This window comes from Equus quagga, chromosome 21 (assembly GCF_021613505.1).
Source record: "Equus quagga isolate Etosha38 chromosome 21, UCLA_HA_Equagga_1.0, whole genome shotgun sequence".
Taxonomy (NCBI): domain Eukaryota; kingdom Metazoa; phylum Chordata; class Mammalia; order Perissodactyla; family Equidae; genus Equus; species Equus quagga.
Window position 1 is genome coordinate 4,004,408 of NC_060287.1, and position 18,341 is coordinate 4,022,748.

General features: G+C 36.3%; 1 protein-coding gene across 1 annotated transcript in view; it reads right to left on the bottom strand.

Moving 5' to 3' along the window:
• The window catches only part of CADM2 (cell adhesion molecule 2), a 228,445-nt gene extending 211,581 nt beyond the window's left edge, over positions 1-16,864 (bottom strand). Inside the window, exons 1-2 of the mRNA XM_046648286.1 lie at positions 16,825-16,864; positions 12,880-13,029 (exon numbers count right to left, since the gene is read on the bottom strand). Of these exons, the coding sequence (XP_046504242.1) occupies positions 12,880-13,029; positions 16,825-16,864 (190 nt within the window). The remainder of the gene's footprint in view (positions 1-12,879; positions 13,030-16,824) is intronic.
• Positions 16,865-18,341: the final 1,477 nt, after the last annotated feature.

Here is an 18,341-nt window from a genome sequence, read left to right on the forward strand (position 1 = left end):
TCTATTTCCTTAGCTCTCTTTTTGGTTCAGGTAGGTCATCATCACATCACACCTTAGTTGTAAAATCATGTTTCTTTTCCTTTCGCATTTCTATATTCAAAGACTCCTTTCTCATGGCTGTTAAAATACGGAATTTTCTTTTTGTTCCTTTCTCTAACTTTAAAAGAATTTGTACTGTAGTTGATGTGCTAAGGCAGGGAAACAAAAGTGGAGCATGTCATTGTTTTTCTTAGTGCTGGTGGAGTGGATTCTGTCTCCCAGTGCCCCTGTGTCCAGCAGAGCGGAACCCTGCCTGGTCTTTTCGAGCCATCCCCTCACCCTCTGGTGCCGTACCACACAATGCTCTGCTGCTACTCGTAGGGTTTTCACACTCATAGGGTTTTCATGGCCAGTTTTTTTGGAAGTGGGTGTTCAGGTCCTTCTTCCTAGTCTGTCTAGTCTGGAAGCTCTGCTGAAACCTGTCCACCATGGGTGACCCTGCTGGTATTTGAAATCCTGGTGACACAGCTTTCAGCATCACAGCAACTTGCTTCTGCCATAGAGCAACAACCGACAGATGGGTAGTATGGTTCCCTGACTGGAAATGAACCTGGGCCATGACAGTGAGAGCCCTGAATCTTAACCACTAGACCACCGGGGCTGGCTAGAGCAGAGGTGTAGCTACAGAGGGCAGAGGCACAGTTATTTTTGGACAATAAAATGTAGTACAATGAGAATCCCCAAAGACGTAGAAAACACTGTTAGAACTAGTAAGAAAAGATTTAGTGAGAGGTAATAAACAAAATAGAAATGTACATTTTGACCTACTAGATATCCGGTCAACATATACAAAGGGACAAAGACCTCACTTAACGTAGCTGCCAGCCTCAGGGCATCAGGACTGACTTTCATTCTTGCTCTTGCCAGTCGTGGTCACAGGGACTCAGGGGCAGCTCTGCAGATGGGCGAGCCTCGTCATCTCTTTATGAAAATCTCGCACCACAAGAGCTCAGCCTCAATGTGAAAGAACAGAGGCAGGAAGGGGAGGGAGAGAACTCGCCTTCACCCCCTAAGTTCTCTCACCTTAACTTAGCTCCTTTCCCCCAGAGCCTTTAGAGTAGCAACTCAGCCTCCTAATTAGAAACCTTCATTGCACATTCACCTTCAACATAGTTAGAGCACCTAGGAAACAGTGAGCTAAGTATTAGCATTTAAATACAGGGTGCCAGCTTTACATTGCCAGTAACTAAAAGGCCTATTCAGGTATTAACCATTCACAGTCACTCTCAGTTTAAAGGGAGTATTTAAGATCTCAACTTCCTCTTAGGTAGAAACTGCTTAAGACTGCAATGGTAGACTTTGTTTTGCTTTTCATTTTGTTTGATTTTTCAACATTAAGTTTACAATATTTTGAAAATCTCACAACTAACTCTAAGAAGAGTTTCAGCCTGCAAACCGGGACAGAGAAGCAGGTGATCCTTCACAACTCATTGGCGTATAGGCTGGAACTGAGACTAACTTACACACAGTCATCCCTCAGTATCTGTGGGGGACTGGTTCCAGGACCCTCTGGATACCAAAATCCAAGGATTTTCAAGTCTCTTATATAAACTAGTATTTGCATCTAACCTAGACACATCCTCCTGTATATTTTAAATCATCTCTAGATTACTTATAATACTTAACACAGTGTAAATGCTGTGTAAATAGTTGTTATACCGTATTGTTTAGGGAATAATGACAAGAAAAAAAAGTCTGTACATGTTCAGTACAGATGCAACCATCACAGGTCTTTCAATCCACAGTTGGTTGAATCCACAATGCTGAACCATGGATTTGGAGGACCAACTGTAATTGGTCAAGGTTGGTTCACAAATCACACACAAATCCATGGTAGGACGAGGATTCAAGCGCAGCTGCCCTGACTGCCGAGCCTACAAACGTCAACCAACCAACTCATCCACAATGTTTGCAAAGTTTCATGCAGTAGGATTTTAAGTTACTAAGAAGTAAGTGACTAATGACCAACTATCACCCCCAAAGGAAAACGTAGTTACTGGTCCCTAAAAGATATTTTTATCACAATTCACTATTTAGGAAATAGCCCATTCACTCTCATGGCGTGCAACTTTCAGCATTAAAAGTAAGGTGGGCTATCTGTATTTGAAGGGGCTTTGAAAGTCCAAACACAATATGTCAGGTCCAGATTCAAACTACTACCATTCTTTCTAAAATATGAAAGTGAATATTACAGAACACACAGATGAATCACTCAGCATTTCCCTTCCACATTTTCCATTTGTACTTGACTCCCCACTCTAATCTCGATATAAATAAGCATAAAATCAGGAGATTTGATTCTAACAAACACCCACACTTTGGGACTAAAAAATGCTGCCTCCTACATTTCACAGCGCTGCAAAATGCTCATTTATTGCTGTTTCCAAGGATCCCTCACAAGAGCCTGCTGGGACTAAAGAAATAATAAATTAAGGAAAGTAGAGTACCTATACTAATTTATAGCTCTTCGTGCTCACACAGTATAAAGCAATGCATTAAAATATTTATTCAGGAAAAAGTGTTTCTACATTGTGTGATTTTGTTTGAATAGCGGAGAAATGTCACCTGAAGAGGCACAGGGAAGGAAAAACATGCAGTATTTATGTATAAGAAATAGCCAAAACACTGAAGAAAACCAAGTGAATAAACTGAAAATCAGATCATATTCATTAACATTTTTTAAAGAAAACAAATTCATAATTTAATAGTTTTTAAATTAATATTGCTATTAATGAGTGACTGTGTGTGTTTTCATTTCTACATTTTGGTACTTAAGACCAATATTTTCAAGTGTACTTACAAAACAAGTGCCTTGGGATTAAAAAAAAAAAAGGCTGTACTAATTAGAGGTATCAAAGTAATAATATTGGAAGTAGAGGTTGCTTATTCATTTTGTACTTCATGTTAAAGTTATTTTCATAAAAATGTATTCTGTCAAGAGAGAAGAATATTCTGCATTAATTCTACACACTGAGCCTGTTGAACGGGGCCTTCCCCGAATATAGAAGATGTAAAATGTAGTGATTGCCTAGCTCAGTGGCCACACACCCCTAGTTATACCTCAAAGCTGAGTGGAGGCACGTGGTATAAGCTGAACCAATCCATTCTTCTCTTCTGGGATTTTGAAACTAGAACAGAGAAACGCAGTGTTTTCGAGCAGAATAACTTCATGTCAGTATTCCAGGGTTAAATTTTCCTCAGCCTCAAACTCAAAAAGACTAGCACCATTTCTACAATGCAGATTCACTGTAAGTGGGGATATCACTCTCTCAAAATTAGTCAGGAAAATGCAGAATGCACTAAAACAGTAAAAATTAAATCGTAAAACTTTAAACACTATGTTTTATTGAAAATTGGATTATAATGGTATGAATCAAAATTATGCAACTGCAAATAGAACTAAATGTATACGTTATGGACAATAGTTGTTGATGCTCTCAAGATTTTCTGACACTCACCAAAGAACTGTAATGATAATGCTATTTTGAAATTTACTAATAGTGTTAGAATATCTTAAATTCTCCATGGTCTCTGTGCTGATCCTCATTAAAAGGCTATTCAGCATAGAGACTGCATCAGTATGTCACCCAGAAATCAGGTCCCTGTGAAGTATACTGTGACTTCTTATATTTGACAAATAGCATACAATATTTTATTTACAATTGCTTCTATAAAGAAATTCATTTCATCAAAGAAGTATGTTTTCAGTCCTGCATATTTTCAAGTCAAATTAGTTTTTCCTAGGCTCATGGAGGATATATTTCTCAATTATTTGGGCATTTTGCATCCTCTACAATGCGGCTGATTATGCAACAAGCGGAATTACAGTTGCCTGTAGAATGCTTGACCCAGTACTCTTCCCCTATATCCTTCGCCACTCCCATATATATAGGTGACATATGACAACTTGCTACTTCAGGGCAAAATCCATGTTTTACTTATTTTAGTAATCCCAATGCTCAGCATGATTCCTGTTTACATAGCAATATTTCACAAATATTCAAAGAACTGAACTGAAATTGTGACTTGGAAATCTTTTAAATATCAAATATGCTTAGATATTTGTAGATTCAGGACACTTAGTGAAGCCTGCTTTCTTTAATAACTATTAATTTCCCAAATTGAGGATCTGAAATATCACAAAAGATATTGAGGCATTTCCCCAGAATCTGGTTGGTCATTGCTTGCATTTTTTTGGTGTTTTGGGAGATGGAAATAGATGGCACAATGTGGGGACTATCCACCTAGGTAAGTCTAGCCGTCAACCCACTTCTACTGCCATCAGTGTAAAAAGTGTCATTCCCCAATAATTGCTGACTATGTGCTGACTCTGCATGTTTTACCAACATAGAAACAAACTTATAAAATGTGTTCAGAAACATATGATTATAAGACAAAGGAAATCTAACTTTAATCAGGATGAGCTTTCTTTTAAGTAGTTCTATTCAATGTGGAATGGACTTGTCAAAAATCGACGAGCTATAATAACTCCACACAACCTAGCACAGTGCCTGTTAATTACACAATGGAGGGCCAGCAGATATTTATTGAATATTTATTGAATGAATGATTAAACAAATACATAAGTTAATCATCAGAATGTAGAATAAAATATTTCAGTGTCGCAGAAATAATTTGTATTTTTGTTGGGTTTTGCTAAAAAAAATGTTGGTGAGCAGCAGCGTGCGATAAATAAGAGGACTTAATTTAAGACCGTGGTCATTTTCACGGAGGTACCATTACTTGACTTATTTGTGATAAATTTCACTTTTATTTTTAAATAAAAACATTACAAAAAGTATTATAAAAAGTAGGAATATTAGTGAATGTAGTAAAAAGTAGTAAAATTAGTGAATTGGTGAATATCAAGTAGGAAAATTATGCTGAATTCTAAAATGTCCAAAAGTTAAAATTTGCTGAAAGCATTCAGGCACTTACATGTGCTTTTGAACATCAAAGTTCTGATCTTGACGCTGTCACAGCTTAACCTACCACATAACCAATAAAGAGTATAGTGTATATCATTATCTTTATGATTTCTTAAACTACACCAGCATAAAGAGATAAAGTAATTATATAATATACAACTGAAGATTTTGCTTATGCTTAATAAGAATGTCCAAAAATGGCATTATTAGTAGTAGATTAAATGAAAGCAAATTATTTCTTTAAGAAATCTATTAGCACACAGTTTAACATATACATTAAATTTGAGAAACAGAGCACTGAAAAAATTAGTATGTTTTGGAAAAGTGCTGCACTGTGCAAATTACTTCTCCCAAAAAGAACCAATTCGATTGAAGGTGGTTATGAATATAGAGTCATGGATGGTTTTCAATGGAAATTATCTCTACCTAAAATTGGGTGGGGAGAAATATCTGTTTATGCCTGGCAGGCTGTGCTGGGTATTGTTGGCTTATCCTTCCACATGTGCTCTTTTCCCTGCTCTTTGCCCTGAGACACAAAGCCCCCCTGGATCCCTCGACCTGTGATTCCCATTTGGGCTCAGCCCATGGAAGGCATTGACGAGAGATCAGAGGTGGGAGAAAGGAGGAGCCAACTTACATATTTCCACACCCCCTTCCTTCCCAACCAATCACAGCTGCTAACCAGCAGCCTCTTCCCAGCAGATTAGCTTCAGCAGCCTCTGTCACCCTTTCACCAGTTCTCTGCTGTTGCTAGCTCCTGGATGCTGAATCATCTTGACTAGTTCTCTTAATTATGTCTGTACATCTGTAAACAGTGTGTTCATTCTTCAGTAACTCAAGAGAAGCACTTATTTCCTACTGGGAAGCTGGTTCATCCTCAATTTAAATGTATGCATTTGCTAGGAAATCTGCTAATGCATATGAAATCATTGTAGTATGATGGGTTTGAAATATGAGATAAGATGTGTTCAGGAGATCTATCATTGAGAAGGTGACTTTGGACCTGAAAGAAGTGATAATTTCCACAAGAGAATTAAAAACCAAAAAATCCAAAAAGTAAGAAAGTGACGTCCTTATCAGAATGATGTAGCATGAAGTGAATTAGGCTTCTGAGAAAACTCAGATCTCATCACCCTTTTGTCATTTACCACTCAAGTTATTGAATCTGCAAACCTCAGTTTCTTCGTATGTAAAATAGGAATGCCTACTGTCAGTGTTGCGAATCCAATGACAAAAGACAAACATGTTGAAAGTTATTTAAAAATTGTAGAGTATTGTGTAACTGTAAGTTGCCATCATTAACTTCATGTCTATATTGTAACAGATATGATATCTGAACTTTTTAAAGAAAGCAAAAAGAAGAGTATTATTGGCTGCTTGAATACTTGCTTTACTGAGCTAATCTTTAATACTTTAGAGCCTGTCACACTGATTGAAGCCAGTTGTGGGGATACACACTGCCAGGTGGCCTTGGCTGGCATGGAGCCGAGACAACTTGTACCTTCATTTCAGGTTCATCTCATTTTTCTTCTCTTAATCACTCCTTGCTCTAGGACATTTTATTCATGTTCTGTCTCTCCCATTGTCCCCAGTATTAATGTAAAATTATCAGTAGAATAATTGGATAATTAACACCAGCAATTTTTGGCTATGCTCTTAATAAAATTTTATTTTCATTCCTTCAGGAATGAAATTTCCTTCAGAAAATTTTTGAGAATCACTGAAACCTAATTCAAAAAAGCAAAACTACTATGAAGAGAAATATCACAAAAAAGTAATGTATTTTACATTTTTATATAAAAACAAATACAAGCACACTGAGAGAGTTCTGTTGAATGCATACAGTATGTGCTCCTGGAGATGTTTGTTTGTCCAAGGCTTTTTTGTCAGTGATGGGAAGTAGTTGGAGTGTTCTTTGCTGAGCATTAAGTGACCAAATTGTACTGTTTGTTTTCCCCCACACCTGCAGAGAAACAGACACAATGATCTAATTGACTTTTTTAAACTTTGTCTTGCCGAATACCACACCGCATTCATGGGTGTTTCAACAAACTCTGCTCCCTACTCTCTCTGTTGCCCTATACCTACTCTATTCCAAATGCTTACCTACTATTTATAACAGATGTGGTAGGATTTGTGAAAAAAGAAAAAGAGGAGGGCCGTAACTAGTGAATGTTGCCTAAGCTACATCTGTTCTTGGTCCCTCTGACCCATAAGAACCTGTAAATTTTCCTCTTAATTTTTATGTTCTGTTTAGATTTGAGGGTTCTTAAATGTTACAGAAAAAGGCTTCATTCAGAAACTATGCAGAAATTAAACTGAATTATAATTGAATATATGCTTCATAGGTTAATGATTTCTGGTTTTCAGGTGCACACAAAGTAGATAGAGAAATTGTTAAAAATGCGGTTCTGATCCAACCACCGGAACATCTGACTGGTGGGCTGTCAATGAACCCCTTTATTACTCTGCTAGTTGGTGTTAGAGGGAAGATTAAAAGTCACTTCTTACTCTTCGTCCCTTATGCTACAATGTCCCCACTAAAGCTGTGCAATATAAATAGCAAAATTTCATTTAATATTCAATACATGTTTTTATGATGATGTAAGGTTTTCTCAGTTGGAAAATATGTACTCTACCTGCCAAGGCTGGGGTTGGACAAGGTCTATTATGGCATCTAAAGAGCAAAGCAGCATCTAGAACCATGCTTTCCAAAGTAGTAACACTAGCCACACATGGCTATTGAGTACTTGAAAAGTGGTTAGTGTGACTGAAAAACTACATTTGTAATTTTATTTAATTATAATTAACTTCAGTTTAAATATCCACCTGTGGCTGTTGGCTACAGAATCGTTCTGCACAGATACAGAACAATGTCATCATCATGGGAGCTTCTATCGGGCAGTGCTGACTATAATGCATCCCTCTGTCTTACTTTATGTATGTCTTCAGCAGTTTAACTAAAAGGCAGCTGCATTAATTAAAAGATCAATGGCAGAGGCCACTTGGGTTACAGTTAAAGTGACCTGGGGCCCAGACACCTTTGTTCTCAGGGGCATTCTGGTTAAAACTAACACAGAGGCCACACCTGGATTCAAATCCCTTCATTACCAGTCATTAGCTGAATGTATTTGGACAAATTTCTTCAAGTGTTTGATCCTCAATTTCTCTATTTCTAAGTGGGGAAAGCTACTGATCACATTAAATGTGCTTAAGGTAGCAAAGCCCAAATTCACTGTCCTTTATTATACCTGAATGAAAAATATTACAATATTAGTTTCGCTCTAGCCAATTCTCCCCAGACACCTATCGCCCTTGTCCTTGTGAAGAGATTCCTGAATTTTCACAAACTCCTTCGGAGAGGGGTTCAGTTGAATTCTCCTTTGGCTGATCATCAGCAGCCTATTCACTGCGTGGCTTTTCTTTAGCTAACAACTCCAGGTAAACATGAAAGGCTTTTCCAATTCTAACTGGACCAATGGGCCGCCATCCTGAGTTCTTTGTTCAATCTTCATAGCCAGGACCCTTGGAGACCCGCATCTCCAAGTAGCGCGAAAGGCTACTCAGAAAGCGTCTCTGAGCTCATAGTGGCAGCAGCAACATTAACGAGAAGCTCTGGTTCTGTTCTGGGCAGCTTTCTTTCCTTCCTTCCTTCCTCCCTCCTTCCCTCCCTTTCTTTCTGTCCTTCTCAATAACCTAGGCCAGCACAGAAATCTAAGTTTAAGGATATAAAATTCTTGTGAGAATTGACTTGCTTAACCCAAAGCTTCTCAACCTCAGCTGCATTTTATAATCATTTGAAACACAATTAAAACACTGTGATCCTGCATACCCCTGAAAGACTCTGTCTGGAAAGCTCCCAAGAACTGGCAACATAATCTGAGACAGAAATAAGAATAGTGCTGCAGATGAAACCTTAGCCACCTGTAGAAGCTGGTGCAATCAGTGACACAGACAACCCACTCGTTTTCTCTATTGTTCTCCTGAGCAGTTGTCGCCTGCACAACACGCACAGGCTTCTCTAGTCATGCTAACCCATGCTTAGCTTCCTCACTTAGGCACTGGCACAATGTAGCATGTTTGTTTGCTGGAGATAAGCCTTAGGATTGAGGAGGGCTAGGCAGGCAAATGCAGGCAAAAAGACAGTGTGGGAAAAATTGTGATATGGAATCTGCAAAAAATGCTTTCATTTTCAAACACTTCCATTCGACGTACATCATTGTCAAGGATCCATTCGGCTGCAGCTTCACATAGGAACCAAACCATTGACTTGTGAGGGAACAGACATGTTAGGTTGCCGTTCATGAAAGGGTATCTTTATTCAGTACTTTTCATTATTCTGTTGCAACTGACAATTAGAACCACAATAGAGTTAGAAAAAGTCTAACATCAAAAACAGAAATCTGCTATACTATATATACACACACACACACTGGCTTTTTTCAATGTAACTCTAAACTATTATAGCAATTGGGAAAGGAAAAATGAAATAAAGCAAATGCATACTTCAATAGTTCATATGATCAGATGTATTTGGTATTTTGTAAAGACACAGGAATATATTGCTAAATATCCTAAATATAACATGATGGGTTTTTCTCACCACAATTATCCCTCAGAAAAGAGGAGCTTCCTTATTTCCGAGTCTTTGCAAATCTCATATTACAAGTTGCTCTCTATTTTCTACCGGAGAGATGCACTGGCTTGAAATACCCTGAATCAATTCTAGTTTTACGTGTTCGACAGAGGATAACGTACGGAATGACTAAAAGAGGAAGCAACGACATTTCATACAGATTGTGTTTTTGTGCCTGAGGATTTGACCTCACAACTGTAGGTGTCACTGCAAACACGACCTCAAAGATCTCCTTCAAAAGCAGTCCAGGAAGTTGTTACATAGTGGAGATCACTGTTATACTCTGGTAGGATGAAGGTGGAGCAAAAAAATTGTTCTAATGCTATAAAAATTTACAGTTACTGCTTAAGAGAAATTTCTCATCGATCGTATCTTACATTTTCAAAAAAGTGCTGCTAAGCAAGATTATTTTACTAAATGGAGGGATAGAAATAAGCAATATTTCTCAATTAATACATGTTTTTATATTTGTTTAAATATGTACATATAATCAGACAAGTTTGATGGTCTAACTATATATTAAATTGTGCCATGAACATTCCTAAAAGTCTGTTGTTCCCCAAAACATTTTCTTTTGTGTTAGACCATTGGAAAAATGAGAGATTTCCTTAAAATTGGAGTCACCTTGTATGTGGACATAAAGGTTTTAAATGTTTATTTATAAATACTTGTAATCAATTAACACTAAAAGCAAAAAGAGGTTGTCAAATTCCTGTGTGTGACTTTTTGCTTATGTGTTTAGTTTTATTTAATTACTAGAACTTCATTCTTTGAAAAGCAACATAGATAACCTGATTTAAAACAACAACAAACTCCAAACACCATGAAGGGGCAAAGAAAAGTAAACACTAGAATATTTTTTTTTTTAGGAGATGTGCCTTCTCTACTCCAAAATCACTAGTAAATTTAAGATCAAAACATACAGCTTACGTAATATTAGCATGATAAAACTTTGATATATTTTTGTTAGAAACCAAGGAAATCAAAAGAAATCTTCAAACTTCACTTTCTACTTACAAATCTTTCATAGCCATCAAACACCTCTGAAATATAAACTAGTTTATGTGGGTCATATTTGTGAAATTTTAAAGCAGTTAATAAATTAATAAAATCAACTTTTTACTCTTGAATAATACCCTTTCTTTAAAAAGGCTTAAAAATATCACATTAGATATTCCTTAGTTATTTCTCATAGTGCAAAGAGACACTTTATAATCTCATAAGTATGTTTAAAACTTTCTATGATGTGATAAAAAAGCCCTTAATCAGAAGCATTAAATAATCAATAATGCTAATAAGGATTAAAATTGTATTAATAATGCTTTAGTGAATGTTTAGCAGATGAATGTTATAAAACCATTTTCAGACTCTAAAACATTCTTGAAGTGCAAAAAAAAAATCTCTGTGTTAGGAAGTCTTGTTAAATGTGAATGATTACGTATCAAACACTGATCAAAACACAAATATAGAATCACAATATTGGCCTTAACTCTGGCCAATATTGAAGTCACAATCTTGGCTTAAAGTCTCACATAACTGTGAGGACTTCAACCCCTTCCTCCCATATGCTCCTATAAAAATGTGACCATTAGTGATCTCTTCTGTTGTCTCCCAGATAGCAAAATAAAACAGTGTAAATGAAGTTTAAATAATGAAGTTCAACAGAAATGTCAGCATTCCTACCCTCAATGGTTAATTTTATGTGTCAACTAATTAGGTCATGGTACCAAGGTATTTGATCAAGCACCAGTCTGGATGTTGCTGTGAAGGTATTTTTAGATGAGATTACATTTAAATCGGTAGACTTTGGGTAAAGCAGATTATCGTGCATAATGTGAGTGAGCCTCACTCAATCAGTTAAGAGAGAGTCATCCATAAGAGAAAAAGATTGAGGTCCAGCCAAGAAGGGATCCTGCCTCCAGATTGCCTTCAGATTTGAGCTGCAATATTGACTCTTCCCTGGGTCTCTAGTCTGCTGGTCTGCCCTATAGATTACAGACTTGCCAGCCTCCACAATCACTTGAACCAATTTCTTAAAAATCTCTCTGTCAATATCCATCTTTCATCTATCTACCGATCAGTCATCTGTCTCTAGAGAGAGAGAGAGAGAGAACATTTGGCCCCTACCAACATACTCTACAATATATTGTGTTCATGTGTTTGTTTATTGTCTGTCTTCCCTGCTAGACTATACGTCCTGTAAGGGTAGGGATTTTACCTGTCTGTTCCCTAACTCTAATGCCTTGTACAAACATTTCTAATCAATCGTGCATCATATATCAAAGTTTAAAATACACTAAAGATTTCATTTTAAATATATAGTACATCAAAGAGGAAAAACCATAGCAATGCACAAAATATGGTGAATTCATATTTGAGGTGGAATGGGCACATTTATTGGACTACTTTGACTACACTTTAATTACTTTGACTACACTGATTTCAAATTATTTTACTGTTATCTATACAGATTCATAAGAAATCCAGATATTAGGACTATGCTGAATAGCTAATATAAAAATAGATATTCATATCCTATATTATTTAAATTTTAACTAAAGCAACAGCTCCATATTTTCATTACAGTTCATGAACTTACTTTCCCCCCAAAAATTTATAACAATGGATGAAGGCTTAGAAACTCAGTGTACATTTTTAGTTGTTTGCTTCAATTATATAATATCAATTTCCTTACTTCACCAAAAAAGTTTAATCAAAATTTCTCATCCAATTAGAAAGCTCAGTAATTCAATGATGTCCAGCTGAAATTGAAGTAAGTACAGCTTCTTACTTAATTTCAGTTTATTTTGGAAACATGGAGTTATTTAAACTTATTATGGGAATCATTTCTACAATTTTCACTTTCAAACCCAATTCATGAGAATAAAATGGCAAAACTTTCCAAAATCATATAGCATCTTCTAAATATATTAAACAAAGTTTAATAAAAATAACACATCCTATTGCCAGGAGTGCACAAGGCAGCTACAAGAACGAAAGGATCTGGCATCCAGAGAGAAGGTGATTGTTCAGAGAAGGCATGAAACTATTTTTGAAACAGAATTAGAACTGTTTATTTTATTAAAAAGTTGACATAGGTTATCTTTAGTGTTTATGACTTGCAAACGAAAGTATTTAATATTTAACATGTTTCACTACAAGCAGCAGCAGTTTGGTAATCAAAAGGAATAATTTGAATCATCTCAGAAAAATAAATTCATTATAATTAGGATATTTTAGAATATGATTAAAACATTTAAAAGAAAATGTATTCACCTTTCTTGTCATCAAAGTACAGCGTCTGTTGAGCTGGATTTGACCACTGGAGGGAGGTGTTATCATTTTGATCAACCCTGCAGGTCAAAATTGCAGTTCCGCCTTCAACAACCGTTACATTCTGTGTTAGTGGAAACTGCCCTTGGCTGCCTAAAAGGGGATTAAAGAAAATGTTGATTAAATGAAAGTTATAAAATGATTAACTTCCCAAGAGCTACACTGGACTTAACTTCTCACTCTAAATAAAATTTAAACCAACCAACAACAAGAGCAAAACTATACATTACAAAAAGACAGAAAAATAATTGAAAATCTTTAATCAGAGGACAACAGTTTTGACATAACATTACGACATCTTTAAACAACCTTACATGTTCCAGAAAAGCTTCATTTCTTCCTAGGCACACATAAGGATTTATGTTCCAATAGTAACATGATTATCATTAATTTCCCTTGGCCATGCATTAATTATATAGGGTTAGACCTGGGTCATCTTTGAAGATAAGGAACTGGAATAATTTTGGATAAATTGAACCCTCCAAAGAAGCAGAGAAAATACATAAAATACTTTCCCGGTAGCTTTTATCATCTTGAATAAAGTCTATGAAATATGAATACCAGAACTTTAGATTCAATTTCTGAAAAAAGAAATAAAAAAAGAATCCTATTTCACCAGGGTTTCTTGTACATGTAGCTGTTTTTAGAAATACAAAATGTACTGGAGAAAACAACATAAGTATTCTTCAAAAAGCGTTCATCTTGTAGAATATCCATCAAAATCTTAAAGTGATTACTCTAACCCAGGAGACAGAAATAATATTCTTCTTTATTCCTTTCTGTGGTTTCCTGATTTTCTCCAATGAATCTATATTTTTTTAATAACCAAGAAAAAACAGATTTTTAAATGACCTTTGTCAATTTGGATATCATTAGAATATAATCAAGTTTTCCATCTTCCTAAGTATCATACTAATTTATTAAAGTAATTCATGTAATAACTTTACTCAATAAGAGCACTTCTAATAGTTAAAACAAAATTCATGCACACGGAAATGTAATGCATAAATTTCACTCAGCAAGATGATCTGGAGATGAGCTCTGCCAAGTCTGGTACCAATTATCAACATACGTAAAAAATGACTTTCTAGAGCCAGGTTATAATACTATTATGTGAGCAAGATAGTTCATTAAGCCAAGGATAATTTACATATGCAAGAACATTATGATGACTTAATCATACCCATGAAATATATTTCCCTTTTCTTCTTTAGTTTTGTAATGATTCTATCATTACCACAAGCACCACTTGAGGTTATATGGGAGCTATTGGCATAAAGAATCTTATTACCAAGAAGCCTGTTGATTGGCACCATAAGATACAGAAGAGCCTGAAGGGGAAAATTTCCTTCCAGACCTAAATGACACAAGCACAGAGGTTCATGACAACGTTACATAATTAAGCCTATCAAGTCTAAAAATCTAGTATCAGTAGCTTTGTCTCCTTGATGCCAACCTCTTAGAGTCACTATGGCAACTCCCCAGGATATCTCCCTGTAATCTTTAGGGTGGAGTTTTTAAATTGAGGTTAGGAGATGTCTGGACTAAATTCTTTGATAGTTGACTTGAAAGTCAACAGGAGCCAGAGTGGGCTGTGTTTTGCCTTCAGCTCAGAGGTGACCTCTAGCAGAGAACTATCAATCTTGTGCAGTGAGGTGAGGCAAGAAACCACATCAGAGAAAACATGAGCTACAACAGAAAGAAGGAATAATTACCAGAGAGATGGGATTAACAGCTCATAAATATGAAGCTCAGAATGATTTTAAGATACTTTGCTCAGGTTCCCAGGTATTGACATAATGCATAAATTCAGCAATCTGGGGGAGGACTGTTTTTTTTAAGTAATAAAAAGCATACAACTGTTAATAAATATACATAGTTCATTCCAGATGACAATTTGACTATCAACTGGTACATAAATAATACTGTCTGCTTCTTTAAAGAAGTGGAAAAAGAGCAGTGATGCTTGCAACAATTTCATCCACTACATTTGCAAAATAATTTTCAAAACATCCCCATAAGAAAATATTATCCTTCTCATTTCACAGATGAGTAAACTGACACTGGGAGGTTAAGTGATTTTTCCATGGTGAAACAAAGTCAATGAACCATTCGGAGTTTGTTCTGAAAGTTCAACATATTTTTATTTTTCCACAAAGGCTGCTGGGCCATAGTAACTTTATCACTATTTGCTTAAATGTGAATTAGATAACAATGAAAAACAAAGAATAACCCTTTCAACAACAAAACTTCAAATTGCATACCTAGCTGAACTATGTCCTCATAAATTTCAGTTCAGTTATAACATCAACATCAAATAAGAGAGGATGTCAATATTAACTGCCTTAAATTTTCTATCCTATTTAGGACTTACTTTTGATAATTATTTTGGTCTTTTCTTAATTGCCCATAGAAGAAAGAAACTAAGGTGTGCATGCCTACATCTTGTCCTTCAGGTAGATTAGGACAGCTTCCCTCCATCTTCTCCCCACGTGAATTCTGACTTTAAATATAATGATTTCAGTTCCCTGAGACCTGCAGCCTAAAATCCCTGCAGTCAAATAATTTGGTTTTTCCCAATAGAGAGCAAACTCATGTGGAGAATTTACTAATCCTAAATACCCTTAGGATATGTGGTTTCCAAAATCAATTCAAAAACCAGTATTGTAGGCAGTCAAACTTCTTCTTAAAGCTTTGAATTGCCTTTTACTTCTGCCTAAAACTTGGAGAGAGCATCAACTTAGCTGCTACTTTTCTCTTTTAACTCCTTGTGGCTCCAGGTAATCATTTAATTCAATCTCAGAGAGCCCCAAAAAACTACTAATTTTCCCAATTAGCAAAATTTGTATGTTACCAAATTAAGGATTCATCCTCAATGCTTCCATCAAACAAATATTTTGGAGGACTTACTACATGTCTTGCCTTCTGCGAATCAACATCTGAAAGATGCATAGAGGAAGAAAAACTTGCTGAGGAGTCCGCAAAGTAATCAGAAACTTGGAGAGAGTGTGATAGCAAGGGAGAAGGCAGTCTCAGTGTGGTACGGTACTCATTTGCCATCTACAAGGATTTCTGAAGTGCATTGGTCATATCATTTATTTTAAAATGATCCTTCCTCTGGCTAAATTCACCACCATCCTAGATTTCAAGGTAGTCATTCTAATTAAACAAGTTTATGATAAGACTTAGAGAAAACACAACTTTCAATTTGGAATCTTAGAAGCTGGTTATTTTTCCAGGCAACATATGTCCACCATTTTTCTCCTCCCCTCCTGGTGTCTATTTCCTTTTATTATTTGTGTAAACAGAAGCCTCTTTTACTTGTTTCTAAGCTAATTGAGAGTCAGGAAATGAGGGCATTTTACTTATCTTTGAATCAGCCACATTGCTTAACATTCTGTATTGTGGACTGGGGCTCTTAATAGGTGCTAACTGCCTAAAAAGAAGGATCTTCTTAGAATAGTGACTGGCCTTTGTATGGGAACTTGTGACAGAAGAATGACCAGAGTAACTCAAGTCTGCTGCATGTGTTCATGATCACAACAGAAGGGCAGCAGTAGAGACTAATTCTTCACCGAGAAAAAAATATGGAAAAATTAAGGATTTTAAAGATATATTAGTATGTCTTAAGGCATTTTTTTGAAAAATTCTACTTGAAATACATGAGGAGTGTATGTGAGAAGTTATAACAGATGGTGATCTGGAACAGACACATCCAGCAGCATTATCAGCCTCCAAAATGGGACATGAAAAGACAGAACTGTGCTAAATTTACACTCCAGAAGGGGAAAAAGAACATAGAACACAACTTTTCTTGAATATTAAGTAAAATAACCCCACCTAAGCCCTCTTAAGTAGATAGACTTCTGGTGATTGGAAGTATTTTGCCTTCCCTTCCTGGTCCAACTTCCCTTGCGTAAACAGCCATTTGAAATAGGACCATTCTTATGTTATCTCGTCCCTCAACATCACTAAGCCACTGGTGAATAGATGAAAAATCCAGCCAGACTCAAACTGAGCATTCACGATGTGCTAAGCCCTATTCTAAGGTCAGTTCCTTTATCAATGACTTAATCTTCATGCCAACCTTGTCATCATCTCCACCTTGAAGATGAGAGAACTAATGCAAAGAGACCTTAAATAACTGCCACAGTCACAGAGCTGGGCAATGCAGCAGCCAGGTTTGAACTCTTGCTCTCTGACTTCAGACTTCACGTGCTTAACCACAGAGCTGCTTTGAAAATAAAGTAAACTTAATTCTGACTGAACAATTGTTACAAAAGCAGCATATAGTTTGGAGTCAGATATTTCAAAGATGCATTTAGACCTTTTACATCTATTTTTAATAAGTGAAGAAACATTTGAAATGCAAAAAAAAGCAGCAATGTGCTAGAGTTGGCTCACACTAGCTCATGAGAGTCAACTGAGTACAACTCTTCTCACTTCGTGCTCAGTGACACACGTTAGTAGCTTAAAATTGACCACGGTGGGAGTATTTTCACCAGGGAAATTGGCAAACGCCTCTAGCCAATGTTTTCCCCAAAGACCCCGTTAAACATTTATAGCATACCACTGAAAAAGCCCCCCTTGATGCCTCTTGTTGGGGCTGTTGCTTACATTTTTATCATAAATAATGGTTCGGGTGTTTTTTAATCTGAAAACAAATTAACTCTTTCCAATGCAGTATAGTTATTTCTTCATATTTTGAGTCACTTCTCCAATCTTTTTTTCCCTTTTTCCTCAAATCGTTTTTCCAACAGTCCTTTTTCTCTCCCACCCACTATTCTTCCAATAAAAACTATTCAAACTATTCCCTTTTTCTATACTCTGTGGACAGTGATCTTGAACTGCTAGTTTTTCTTAGGCAGCCGAGTTTATTTCTAACTAGCATTAGTGGTTGAAAACCATTTAGGTTAGTTTCAATAGTTACACAAGGAAAATTTTCTAATCTATTACTGTGAAAGACATTTTAATAAGAGCAATTATTCAATATTCTGAAAAGCAAGCTCTCCTGACCTTGTCTTTAAATAGCAGACCAAGCAGCTGCCGTTATTCCTTCAATACTTCCTTCTGTCATATATTTAGGGAAAGATTGGTTCAAACCTTTCCTGTCTAGATTAGGAATTACCAACTTCAAAATCAAGTGAACTCAGTCTTGACTCCTGTTGACCTCAGTTAATTAAGAGTTTTCCTCCCCTCATACATTCAGGCATGCCTTCACTGTCTGACCACCCAAAACCTAGCACTCTGTCACGTAGGACATAAAAAAGCAAATTCTAAGAGTATGCCCACCCTGACCTTGGTGACAGGCTGTCATGTGCCATTAGCATAGAGAGGCAAGAAGCAAAACAGTGAAGAGAGATCTTTGAAGCCAGCAGTATTGTTGAAGGAGAGCAGACCAGAGA